This window comes from Anopheles stephensi, chromosome 3, assembly GCF_013141755.1.
Source record: "Anopheles stephensi strain Indian chromosome 3, UCI_ANSTEP_V1.0, whole genome shotgun sequence".
Classification (NCBI taxonomy): Eukaryota; Metazoa; Arthropoda; class Insecta; order Diptera; family Culicidae; genus Anopheles; species Anopheles stephensi.
Window position 1 is genome coordinate 2,073,468 of NC_050203.1, and position 13,885 is coordinate 2,087,352.

General features: G+C 49.7%; 1 protein-coding gene across 4 annotated transcripts in view; it reads right to left on the bottom strand.

Annotated features, from left to right (window-relative positions):
- LOC118512169 (myosin heavy chain, non-muscle) overlaps positions 1 to 13,885 on the bottom strand; it is a 41,992-nt gene that overhangs the window by 4,201 nt on the left and 23,906 nt on the right. For 3 of the 4 annotated variants that reach the window (XM_036056249.1, XM_036056251.1, XM_036056250.1), the window contains exons 5-13: positions 11,853 to 11,974; positions 7,738 to 7,761; positions 6,921 to 6,944; positions 5,738 to 5,830; positions 2,920 to 5,659; positions 2,533 to 2,837; positions 1,471 to 2,235; positions 338 to 1,399; positions 81 to 244 (exon numbers count right to left, since the gene is read on the bottom strand). In XM_036056249.1, the coding sequence (XP_035912142.1) occupies positions 81 to 244; positions 338 to 1,399; positions 1,471 to 2,235; positions 2,533 to 2,837; positions 2,920 to 5,659; positions 5,738 to 5,830; positions 6,921 to 6,944; positions 7,738 to 7,761; positions 11,853 to 11,974 (5,299 nt within the window). The remainder of the gene's footprint in view (positions 1 to 80; positions 245 to 337; positions 1,400 to 1,470; positions 2,236 to 2,532; positions 2,838 to 2,919; positions 5,660 to 5,737; positions 5,831 to 6,920; positions 6,945 to 7,737; positions 7,762 to 11,852; positions 11,975 to 13,885) is intronic. The other variant, XM_036056252.1, reaches the window with a different exon arrangement.

Below are 13,885 nucleotides of genomic sequence, written 5' to 3' on the forward strand. Positions count from 1 at the left end.
CGAAAGAGAGATCATGTATCAGGATCTTCGACAGGAACAGTTCCGATTGAGCCTTCATTCGAAGTTCGAACGCAACTTACCTCAACTTTGACTTGAGCGCGTTCACCTCCCGCGAGAGTGCTTCGTGACTTTCGAGCATATCCTCGCACTCGCGCTGGGCCTTCCGTTTCAGCGTCTTCTCCTTCTGGATTTCTTCTTCCGCCTCGTCCAGGTTGCGCTTCAGCGTCTTCATGCGATTGTTGGCCTACAAACAAACGCGAGAGATTCAGTCAAAACACATTCCAATCGCATCCTTGGGTTGACCCCTCCCCCTAATGACAAGGCAAGGTCGCTTCACCTTTTCGATCTGCTCCTTAAACTGATCGGCATGTCGTCGCTCGTCTTCGATGTTCATCGTCAGCTCCTTGATGCGCTTCTCCAGCTTGCGGTTCGCCTTCTGCACCGCCAGCCGTTCCTTCGTTTCGTTTTCGAGCTGTTTCTCCAGGTTCATGTTCTTCGCCTCGGACGCGGCCGTTGCGGCCTTCAGCTTGGTGCGTAGCGCCGTCTCCTGCTCGGACAGTTTCGCCTTCAGCTCCTTGTTCAACCGCTCGAGACCACACTTGAGCGTCTCGTTGTTCTGGGCGTTCGATTTCTCCGTCGCCAGCTCGGTCGTCAGCTGCTCGATCGTTAGCTGCGCCTTGCGGTTTCGGTCCACCATAAGCTCGAGGTTCGACTGCTCCTCCTCCAGCTCTTCCTCGAGGGCGGCGATGCGCGCCTCCAGGCGTCGCTTTTCGTCAATCATGAGCGAACCCTTGCTGGAGTTGGAGTTGATCTCCTCGAGCAGCTCGTCCCGCTCGCCCTCGGCGGCACGGCGCGCCCGTTCCGAGCTGGAAAGGTCCTCGGACAGCTGCATCACGTCCGCTTCGAGCGTTTTCACCTTGCGCTCGGACTCCTTGCTAATGGCGGCTAACTCCTCCTTAGCCGCCTTAGCTTCCTCGGCGTCACGGATCGCGTCTTTGATTTGTGCCTGCAGCTTCTTCGCCTGCTTCAGTGCGTCCTCCTTCACCTTGTTGTTCATCTCGAGCGTCGCCTCCATGTCCTTGATGTCGCCCTCGAGCTTCTTCTTCGCGGCCACCGCTGCCGCACGCTGTTTGCGCTCCTCGTCCAGCTCGGCCTCGAGATCGCGCAACGCCTTCACCAGCCCGCGACGCTTCTCCTCCGACTGTTCCTCCTTCGCCTGAATGTCACGCTCGAACTGTGCGCGCAGAGCCTGCATGTTCACCTCCAGCCGCAGCTTGGCATCCTCGGTCAGCTGAAGATCGTCCTCGAGCTCCTCGTTTTGTGCTTTTAGCTCCGCCAGCTGGCTCTCCAGTGCCCGCTTCGCCTTCTCCAGCTCGTGCACGTTTTTGTCGGCTGTGCCCTGTGACCATCCAAGAAAGGAAATATTAGACTCAACGCACCAAACTTCACGCCGAAAACTGTGTGCCTTACCTGTGTATTGGCCAGCTCGTCCAGCTCATTCTGCAGACCCTTGCGCTTCGTCTCCAGCTCGTCAATCTTCTCGAACGCTTCATCCAGCTCGCGGGACAGCGAAAGTACCTTTGTTTCCTTCTCGCGCGCCTCGCGCTCGGCCGCGTCGCGCTCCTGCGCCACCTGCTCCCCGATTGCCTTCTCCTCGGCCAACACTTTGTCGAAGTTCTTCTGCTTCTTCTCCAGCTCCAGCACCTTGGTGCGCTGCGTTTCCAGCTCGATCGTCGCGTCCTCCAGCTCGGACTGGATCTTCTTCTTGCTCTTGTCCAAACGATCGTTAGCCGCCTGCAGCTCCTGGATCTGGCGCTGCAGCGTTTCGATGTCCTTGTTCATCTTTTTCTTCGACTCTTCCAGCTCCTTGGCAATGTCCGAATCCTCCTCCGAGCGTTTCTTCAGCTCCTGAATGGTAAAGTTCAGCTCGGCCAGCTTCTTTTCGTAGTTGGTCTTTGCTTCCTCGTCCTCTTCCAGCTGCTCCTGGAGCGCCTCCTTCTCGGACTCGATCTGGCGCAGCTTGGAGCTCAGGGCAAGCTTCTGGCGCGTTTCCTCCTCGAGCAGCTGCTGAGCTTCGGTAAGCTGGCTCTCCAGATTGCCGGCGCTCTTGATCGCAGCCGATGCTTTCAGCTCTGCTTCGTCGAGCTGCTGCGTGATGTTTTCCGTTTCCTGCTGTAGCTTCGTCACCTTATCCTGCAGCTCAACGCGAACACGATCGACTTCGGCCAGCTTGACCTGATTGTGAAGCAAGGTGGAGCATAATAAGGCAAAATTAGGCTTTGTTCATCTAAGTTACAATAAGTTAGCAACAACAAGAAGTGACTCCAGTTTAGCAAAACAAAAAAACACAACTACTCAGCTCTTACTTCGAAATACTCAACGTAATCCTAGTAAGTTTTACACAATTAAAAAGGTGAACGGAAGAGGCATGCACGAGAGAAAAAAGAAGATAAACGACAGCTGCAAATCAAACTGACAAACTGATCCATAAGTACACCAGTGGACCGTTTTGCGTTCGAACGTTTCCCTTACCTGCAGCTCGGCGATCTGCGTTTCCGCCTGCTTGCGCCGACGATCGTTCTCCTGGCGCGATTGATTTACGTTGCGCAGCTCGGTGGCAAGGTCCGCATTTTCCGCTTCGAGCTGTTGTTTGCTCTTCTCCAAACCACCCTTCATCTTCTTCAGGTTCTCCAGCTGCTCGTTGATGGAGGAAATCTCCTGCGCGTGTTTGTGACGCATGTCCATCAGGGTCGATTCGTGGTTGGCAGACTCATCCTCGAGCGTCTTCTTCAAGGTGGCCACCTCCTGCTCCCGTTTCGAGCGCAGCTCCTGTTGTGCTGTAAGGTGGAAAAAATGCATCCCATTCAATGTTCAAACTCTCAATGAAACCTGGCTGCGCGCGTGCCGACCGACTCTTACCTGCTGTAGTGTCCAGAGAATCCAACAGTTCGTTCTTGAGCGCCTCGAGCTCTTCGTTCAGATCGCGCTTTTGCTTTTCCGCCTTGGAACGGGCCAGCTTCTCCGCTTCCAGATCCTCCTGAATTTCGGCCAGCTGTGATTCGAGCTCGCGCTGCGTTTTCTGCGCCGCAGCCTTCGCCGCCGACTCTTCGTCGATGCGCACAAGAGTTTGGGCCAGTTCTTCCTCGCGCTTGACCAGCTGCTGCTGCATCTCCTCGATCTGCATGCGTCGCTCGTTGATCTGCTCCTTGAGGTCGGCCACCTCCGTTTCGATCTTTCGCTTCGAGCGGTCCGCTTCCTGGCGCTGCTGGTGATCCTTCAGCAGGCGCTCCTCGAGCTCCGCGATCGTCGACTCATGCTTTACCTTCAGCTTGGCAAGATGCTTCGCCTTCTCCTCCTCCTCGGCGAGCGTTTGCGACAGGTCGTTGGCACGTTCCTCGAGCAGCTTCTTTTCCTTCACCAGCTTGTGGTTCTGGTCTTCGATCAGCGCTACGTCTTCCTCCATCTTCTTCAGCTTTGCGTCGAGCTGCACCTTCTCGAGCTGGAGCTTCTGGCGGGCGGCTTCTTCCTCTTCCAGCTGCTCCTCCAGGTCCTGGATGTTGATTTGCAGCTTCTTTTTCTCGCTCGTCAGCGCGTTCACGCGTTCTTCCTCCTCTTCGATGCGCGACTCGAGGTCCTGCATCAGCTCCTCGAGCTCCTGCTTGCGCGCGACCAGCCGGGCCCGTCCTTCTTCCGCTTCGGCACAAAGCTCAATCTCCGCCTGCAGCTGTTCGGCCAGATGCGTCTTCTCCTCCACCGCCTGTTGGTACTTCTTCTCGTACTCCTGCGAGTTCTTGGACAGGTTCTCCAGTTTGTCGCGGATCTGACGCAGCTCGTCTTCCTTCTGCACAAGCTTCTCCTCCTGCTTGGTAACCTCCAGCAGCGGTTTCACCTTCGTGTACAGACGCCACCACTGCCAGTTGCGCAGCTTCAGGTAAGCGGCACAGTTGCGCTGAATGATGCGAATTGCGTTCAGCTGCTGCAGTCGCTTCTGGTAGTTGCGGCGGGCCAGGAAACCACGGCAGAACGCCTGGAAGTTGACGATCAGGTCCGTAATCTTGTAGTCACGCTCCTCTTCCAGGTGGGCCAACACACCCGCACGGAAGAAGATCTTCGACTGGCCGATACGATACAGGTTGCTGTCGAGTTCGAGCGATTTGATCATCTGCTCGCAAGCACGCTTGCCATCCATGAAGCCCTTCGGAATGACGTTCGGTGTGAGCAGCTCGTACCGCTGGCGGAACTCTTGGAACGGGATACGATTGGGGAAGCCCTGCCGGCAGATACGGATACCCTCGAGCACACCGTTGCAGCGCAGCTGGTCCAACACAAGCGGAGCGTCGATCTTGCCCGCCCGCTTCTCGTGGTTGGGAATAATGCAGCGCACAAAGTTCGGGTTCGTGTTGCGCAGCGTGTCCATCAGCTTTGCCAGCTGTTCCTTGTACAGATGCGACACGGTACGGAACATACCCTTGCGAGTTCGGGCGCCGAACTGCGTGTCGGTGAGGGCCTGCTGTGCCATGCCGACAATTTCGGCGTCCTTCCAAATCTGCACCACGAACGGATCCTGCGACGCTTGCAGCAACGAAACCACGTTCTCGTTCAGCGGGTCCATGTTCTTCATCAACCATTTCGTTGCCGAATAGTCCACCTTGCCGGCGTAATGGACCACCGCAAAGTCCGCCACACCACGGAAGTCCGTCTTCATGAACTTCGGATGCATGGAATGGGCGGCAGCCAGCTTCTCCACAAACGATTTGTCCGTGGCTTTCGGGAACCAGCACTCCTCGTCTAGCAGCGCCATAATACCGCCCGGCTTGTCGATCAGATCAATCGTCGGCTGCAGATCCAACCCGAAATCGATAAACTTCCACTCGATGCCTTCGCGCTGATACTCCTCCTGCTCGAGGATGAACATGGTGTGGTTGAACAGCTGCTGCAGCTTCTCGTTCGTGTAGTTGATGCACAGCTGCTCGAACGAGTTCAGCTCGAATATTTCAAACCCGGCCATGTCGAGAATGCCGATGAACGAGGCACCCTGGCGCTTGGTACGATCGAGCGATCGGTTTATCCGGTTCACCAGCCACTTGAACATCTTCTCGTAGCATGCCTTCGCGATTGCCTCCACCGCAAACTCCACCTGCTCCCGCGTTTGCGCCTTGGTCACAAAATCGCGTCCCACCTTGATGCGGGGCGTCAGGAATGCCTTCGTCATGTCCGTCACGCTCAGCCCGAGCAGGTGGGCAATTTTCTGCGCCACCGTATTGTCCGGCAGCGTGGCCTGGTCCGAGTTACGCTCCTGCTTGAACGTCATCGACCCAAACAGAAGCACCGCGCTCACGATGCGGAAGATCGAGTTAAAGTCCTCCGACGTCATGCCCATGATGTTCATGCTCTTGACCGTGGCCTGGAATTCGGCGTAATCGTCGACGCCCGGTACCGGCAGCCCACCGTTGGACAGGAACGGATACGTCTTGACGTCATCGAGGATAAAGCGTTCGCGCTGTTCGGGCGATGCGCCGGCCAGCAGCTGGTAGAAGATGTGGAATGTACGCTCATCCTTCGCCTGGCGAATGGCACGTGACTTCTCCAGCAGATACGTCTCAATGTTCGCGCCCGAGATGTAACCGGAAGCGTCAAAGTTTATCCGAATGAATTTGCCCTGCAGAAGGAAAGGCAACAAAAACCGGCCGTTACTGATTGAATCGAGGCGTCGTCAGTCAGAAAAGAAAATACTTACGAAACGAGACGAATTGTCGTTTTTCACCGTCTTTGCATTACCGAACGCTTCCAGAATGGGATTTGCCTGAAGCAGTTGCTGCTCCAATTCACCCTATTTATTCAAATTCAGTACCGGAAGAAAAAAGGGAAGATAAGTGAACATTTATTAGCACGCGGTCCAACTAAGTATTACCTCTATTTACATTTAAACAACGATTGTGTATACATATCAATGCATTCAGTTCCCCATTCAACATACATTATCATTCCTTAGGCAACAACACCAAATATTGATTAAGATGTAAGATATTGTATGGAAGAAGGTGTATTAGGGTCGCAATATGAATGGGTGGAACAAATCTTACATACAACTCGAACTCGAAAAAGATAAGGAGAAAGGTTTGTAACTAAAACACCATCGATGGACACTTCTCAGCTGGTACGACGGCCGATCGTTGAAGAATACTGTATGCACAGTGTCTCTGCTGCTATCTTAATCCATACCAAAACTACTTGCAATCTAACGATCTACACCTTTTAAAAAACCTACCGACTCACCACACCATGCGTCATCATCTATTGGCTAGCTAAACCACCAAACCCATCTCCACATCCGACCCTTCTGTCTGTCCACCATTCCTAACGCATTCCTGCCCTAATCAAACCAGATACGTTAATTGATGATTTGCTGAACGACGAGCGGCAACGCTAAGGAGATAATTGCGACATTCCGACACCAACAAGGAGGAGAAGCAGTAAGTAGGCGACAAAACGCTTAGAGAAAAATTATAAATTGCAAATGAAATGCTCTTCTAGGCTTTATGAATCAATCGATGAAAACGTAATGGAGTTATTAGTTCTCGGCGACAACAGAGGTTAACGTTTTTATCCATCGTGCCTTCGGAATCGAAAGGAGACATTACGAAATATACAATCGAAAGGAAAAAAACGCTACAATCGAAAACGAAAATTAGCAATGAATCAAAGTGCATGTATGTGTAGCAAAACAATGAAAAGTTTTCGATAAAACAACCACTAAAGCTAAATGAGCAACCAAAAGAAGAAGAAGGTGCACACAGGTGAAAAACAGTGCGAAATAATAGTGGGTGCAATTGGTGTAGCAGCAAGTCGTTACGAGCGAAACAACATTAAACAACAACCATAGCAACACTAACGAAAACATTTACTAGTATATACTTTACCGATAAACTCGTGTGGTGACCACCCTGTGTGTTGTTTAGTAGTGGTGTGTGTGTTTTGATTTAAGCCCACCGATGTAAGACGACACACAAAACACACGAGAACACAGGGCCAATTTTGTTGGATGAGACGAATGTGCGAACGAAGCAGATGATGATTGCGATTTTTGATCAGTTTGACAGTTTTTGGGGACGATTTTATGTTCGAGACACCGAATATTAGAGCACACCGTGTGAGTAATAGCATAAGGCAAACGCGCGCCAGTTAGCCAAATTAGGTCGAAGCATAAGCGCGTTTAACATTTTACGGCGAAACGATCGCAAGGGAAGCAGCATTAGGCATGATAATCGGCAAACGGACGCGGACACACGTGTGATGAATCGCAATTGTCGCAATGATGAAGGCGGCGACGACCAGAGGCGCCATAATATTGATTTACGGATTATTAAGGATCGGTACAGTTTAGCGAAATTTGCACAATTGGGTGACGTTGATAGCAAATGTGGATGTGGGACATGTGAGTTTGTTTGGAAAAGAGAGAAAAAAGAGAAAAATCACAATGTATTTTGGAACAATTTTGAACGAGGAGGAGCGTAAGAGATAAATCAAAAACGAAAGCAGTAAAAAGGAGGAAGGAAAGCAACCAATATTGTGGGTAACAGTGAGTTGGAGGGAGTGAAGAAGTGAAACAAACAAAAAAAAAGAAACACAGTAGTAAAAAACATAAATGATAAACAGTAAAAAGGATTTAAAAATTAAAAACCCATAAAAACTGGCCGGTCGATGGAAATGATAAATAATCAAAACCAAAATACTTACGATGATAAGTGCTGGCGTTGGTGTCTGTCGGTGATGTTTCGAAACGCGCCGAAAGAGATATCGCAAAGGGTCACGCATTAGGCAAACGATAGCGGCGGCAGCGATAATCGAGCATAATATGTAGCAACATTGATGCGTATGTTCGGTAAAGGGGTCGGGGATATCGGATTGTGCGGAACACGGGACGAAATGTTTCGGGTACATGAAATGGTAAAAAATGAAGAGAAAAAAAAACAAGAAAGAGAAAAAATTAGCTAAAACCATGAAACGAACATAATCGGTATGAAGGTAGATGAAACACACTGGAAAATTGGAAATTGGAAATTAGTTTATGCGTTTGAATGTGCCTCTTCATTGGCGCTCTAATCACGAGACGTTTGACTTGAATTAACCCTAACTAAATAGTGAGTGAAATATACCTTCACAGGGCAGGATCGGTGTTCCTAATCCCATCCCATACTTAAACTTGTTCTTGTAAATTTCTAGCTTAATTTGGCTTTAAGGGTAAAGTCAAATAAAGCTAGAAATGGCTGGCCGAAACCTTCGAGGTTGGTAATGCCAAGGAAGGAAGGAAGAGTCCTAACGCTCACATACACCTCCGAGACGGTGGACTCTGTCCTCTCAGAAAAGAGTGCTAATATATGGCAAAGCTTTACGATATACACCTAAGATTGTGTAGCCATACGGTGGGTATGGTGTGGTGGTAGTCTCATCTCGAGGATTCCCTCCGACCGACGAAACACGCACTCACACATGACCCGGATTTTACTGACAGGAGGAGGAGGTGCCTGTCTCTGGTTTTCCTCCAACAGACCAAATAGGGGAGCTACTCAGCAAACGAGAAAACAATAATCACTAGTTGCCACAGAACGAAGGGTCACCGTCTCAGCCGCTCAGAGCAACCACAGTAGTAGCAAGCAGCTCGATCGACTCCGGTCTTGCAACACAGACGCCAAAAACCGCAAAAAGGTCGTTCACTGTTGTCAGTGTAATTAATAATATTTAATAAAATTCAACAGCTACCCATTTTTGGCATAACCGTCGTCCTCGATGCAACGCGCGCCAGCATAGCAGCATCGGTCGAGGGAGGTGTGTTTCTCACTCTCGGAACTCGGATCTCCGCTGATCGGTCTGATCGGTGGTACGGGTTGGGAGGACATGTGTACCGAAAATCGACCGCGCACACACGCTTTGGAGGGCTGGTAAGAAACATTGCCACTTTCGATATTTTATCACCTACAGTAAATCGGGAACTCGGGGGCTCTCTCCTTTCGCTTCTTGCTCCTCGCGGAATCTTGGGAGCTTGTGGGGTGGTGGGTCGGTTCGTGTGACCGGTTTTTGTTTATATAATTCGCAACCATATTGGGCGTGATAGAATGGATTACAACAGCACCCGCACACCCCGTTTTGAAGAGAGCCCTGTGTTGTCCTACTCCTCCTCCTCCTCCTCCTCCTCCTCGGGTGTCTTTCTTCTTTTACGACACACTAAGGGCACAGAACGGAGCACACGCCTTTTATAGAATCCTGTCCACACCGCTGCTGTACGAAGAGGGAGAAGGCTGGGAGGCGAGGGAGGGGAATTTTTTGCGGTTTTATCTCCACCCCTTACAGCTTTGCCCTCTGCTCCTCCACCTCACGCTGAGCATTGAGGTTTGGCCGGAGTTTGGCTTTTTCTCTTACGACAACGAGCAACGTGTTTCGGTTTTTTCTTCCCTGCATCACTACAAGTTGAGCATAGTTTCACCGAGAAATGGCTCGGTTTTTGTGCATTCGCTATTTTACTGCTGTTGCTGTCGTCATTCATCACATTCGATTACCGATTAGCGATCGCTGCTGCTGACAGCATCTATGAACAGTGTCAATCAGCGAAAGAGCCGTAGGAACGTGTTCTTGTCTTTTTTTTTTTGTAGCAGAGTTTAAAGCATTCGTTCAATAAGCTAATCCTTCGTTGGCGTACTACAATCGGTGCGAGTGTAGCACGAAGCCAGCAAGTCCGACAAATGCTATGGAGAGCCTTGGCCTCATCAAGATGTTAGATCACAGAGGTTTTCGCGATCTTACAACCTCAAGATATCTCATCCGCGCGCGAACAGCTGCTGATACTTCAACATCAATAACTTGTTTAACGTAAGAACTTCTTCGCTGTACACTTCTCCTTTCAACGTCTCGCGAAAAGCAGAGCGCCCCGCCACAATGAACATGTTTATTTCGCGATTTCCCAATCTGTCGTACATTCGTCGACGATGGTCAATTATATTTTCATATTGCGGCCGCGTGTCCTCAATCTCCCCGTCCCTGGAGCCTTATGGAACCGCCGCGATCGCTGACTTAGTGTTGTGCGGCTATTCGGGCTCCAAATATGGGCTTTTTAAGCCTGCAGTCCAACCCATACACCGACCAACGCAGCAGCAGCAGCAGGGCACACATTTCATTTTTTCACTTACGAATTCATACTAAAAGATCCGTACGATAAGCGTAGTACCGCCGAAGAAGGCGAAAACAAGGATCCACCATCGAAAAGTGGACCTCCTCTCCTCCATCTCCATCTAGGCAGTGTAAATTTATGTTTCAATCTGTGTTTTTCGTCCAAACAAGGTAATTTTCATTTTTTTCTTACGCTCACTCCCGGGCTCCGTGTGTCGTAAAGAAAATTTTAGTCATTTTAAGGCACAAACAGTTCGATTTCGATGTCTTAGGGGGAGAGAGGGTGGTAGCACAGATGGGTTACCGAAAATGGTAAATAAAGCCCCAATCCTCGTTCGTGTATTGGCTATCCCTTTTTTGGTGCTGGTGGTGTCGTTAAGAGATCGTACATTTTATTAACCTGAGTGTGAGCAGACACTCGAATGGTGCGCGATGGCCAAGAGGTTAACAGAAGAAACGGGGACACAACTTTACAGCGACCGACTTCATATTCTGCACTTCATGTACTGCATCTGGCAGCTGGCAAATTCGCTAGTACGAACGCCACACCATTCAAAAGGCGATCGTTCGCGCTTAATTAACACTAGACCACCGGAGTTACACGGTGCTGATCCCGTCTCTTCATAATGCTGCCGCTGCTGCTGCTGCATTTGCATTGCAGCGTTAGGCTTACGTGAGGCGCCTTAACCACACAACGTCGCGGTAGATCGACGGTTGGCCAGAGCTACTTCGACGCGAACATGCGGAGGAAACAGAAACGAGCTCATGAAATTGATCGATCGCTTTGCCACCCGTGTGTCAACGGTTTCTTCTTTCGGTAGTAAATCTACGCGATCGCGTGTCGCGCCGTGATGGATCTGCGTTCTCCCCTTTCTTATGTTCGTTTACCGTCGTACTTGTGGCGTATTTAATGGTAATTTTTCAGCTAATCACAGACACACACACATGCACATACGAATCGCCTGAGCTCGTTCATTTCCATTAGAGTGCGATAATTAATAATTAATTAATTTCTTCCTCCACAGCGTTTGCCACTTGACGATGATTTACGCATTTACATCGTACAAAACACGTGTGGAATCGGAGACAAATGAAGGCGTATAATCTCTCTGCGACAATCCGACGAGAGCTTAGTGTCACACACACACACGTAGAGCAGAAAACGAATCAAAAGCCAGCAATTGCTTCATCGCCATTTGCAAACAAAACTTTCGCTTCAAGTTTGCCAAGAAGAATTGGCCAGCCCTTTTTTGGGGACGTCAAAGTTTGCTGCTGCGACCGTACATTATGCTGCCAATAACCGGACACCGCAAGCGCCGTGTGTGTGACTCTATATGAAGTTTGTGTTCCATAAATGGACATCGATTTGATGGCATTGCAGGCAGCGCGCGACAGACTTTGGGAAGGTGCAGTCAGCCAAAATGTCGCATTCATTTCTGACGATCCCTTCATCGATCTTGCACCCCCACCCCCCCCCCCCCCGAGATACTCCCCGGTGGTGGTTTATGGGCATTCCATTTTATGCATATCCCGGAGCAGAGCAGTCAGACGGGTGCACGCTTTGACCTACATATTTTCCCACAGACACGCACGCACAACGACGACGGTACACCATATGGTCAATTATTTGGAAGCATTTCCTCCAGAAAGGGATGCGTGCTGGCATATCCCACCAGGCGGAAGATACCTACCGCGACGGATCCCTTCGGTTTCGATGCGGCGACGTACGCTAAATACTGGATAACTTTCTTTGTGTTCTCGGTTTTACCCGCGCCCGACTCGCCAGTGCAAAGAATCGACTGATCCTCTCGATCTGCAAAAAAGAAGAAGAAGAAGAAGGAGACACAATGAGTGGAATGAAAATGGTGCATTCTATTAGGTTGGGAGGTGGGAGTTGCAATGCTTGCACTGCGCGGACTCGACGACGACGATCTCGGGAAGTTGGTTGCTCGCACACAATTCTCGTCGTGGAGGGAACGGCGCGGTGTTTGTGTTTTTGCAGTGCTCACAAGACTTACGCGTCGTTTATCAGCTTGACATGTTTGTAAATGACATTCCTTACTGGCACACGATCGGCTTATCGTCTCGGCAAGATGATGATGCGCAAGGCCGCCGCCTCTTACGCTTATGTTTGTTCTCGGCCGTGTGGAAACTATCGCACACAGCTTGTGTTCTTCTTTGTGCAGATTATGCAAAACCCTTTCAAGAGCACTTCATTTCAACCAACGGAACTGTAGCAATGACTACTAAACATTTGGGACCAACTTCCCTCTTTAGAATGTCCCGGACGACCACTTTTCAATTTCAAACAGCATCTAATAGACTTGTTGACGTTGCCATTCGATCAACGCGGCTACGATAGCAAAAAAACACACACGCAAATGTCCACAGCGAAACATATGTTTCGTAAACACGACATCTCAATGCTTGATTGAGGAGACAACACACATAGATCCGTGGCAGAGGCCCGTTGGCAGGATTTCTCACCGATGTTTGACGCTACCATAGATGGGCATCTTTGGTTCGCTCCTTTTTTTTTAAACAACTTCACGCGACCTCATTAAGTCATTTGGTTAGTGAACCGCACAAAAAATACTGTCATCGAACCTTGCCCCTCCCCTCAAGCAACGCTAGCCGGACTCAACTCGCATTCGCATTCATTAATGGTGAAAAAACGATTTTTTTGAAAGAGCTTTACCGGACTACATCTCGCTAATATAGCTATGCAAATCGACAGCTTCCTAAAATGGTACGTCCACCACCACCCTTCGTCCACCCTTCGTACCCGGTTCCGTAAGTGTTGGCCAAAGTATTCATATGTCTACTAATTGCAATGTGTGCCGAAGATTGATTAATTGCACGACAAAAAGGTCACACAACCGAACAGCGGGACCGCGATCAAAGCGCACTGTGTGAACTCACTGTCTCCCTAATTCGGTGCCCTGTGTCAATTGATGGTAGGTTTATCTCGCATCTCTGCGCTGGTGGTTGGGTGAGCTGAAGTTAATTTAAACGTTTCAATAGCTTACTACACGATCGATTGCAAGCTATCATCTATGAAAAATCTTTGCCAACGATTGCTTGAGCGAAAATGTCGAGCAGTCTAAAAGCAGTGACTTATTTGGTAATTTTCAGTCAACTGCATCGAAGCGCACACAGATCGTGATTGGTCATTTCAACCGCTACACGGTGCAGTTGCAACATTCCTCTGAGCCTGTTCCACCCAATGAGAAGAGTGGAATTTCTCAGCCTTAACATTTGGATGCTTTCAACGAAATAACACTTGGTTGCTAACTTCAATTTCGCGACACAAAGATATCGTCGTCATCGAAAACTGTGTCTATCGTTCGTTTTAATGCTACCTTAATGCTCCATAGCTGGATAAAACACACTCGGAAGAAAGATCTTTCTTTTAAAAAGTTGGCACACGATCAAATACGGCGTTGTAACATGCTTAACCTTTCCCATCTATAGTGCTGATCACCTCGCAACTTCGTGGACTTTAAGCAGTTTAGATACAATAGAACACGAGTGGAGCCTTATTAGAGGTGTACGTGTATGCTCACACGAATCTAACACGCCAGTTACTGTTACCCTCCCCCATTCAGTAGTAGAGCAGAAGAAAGTAACGGAGATGTAGCGGAAGTACACTCGGCGACTCAGCGGGAAATACGTCCGTCCGATACGAAGACGAGTGCATCTGCTGCGATACAGTCATCACACT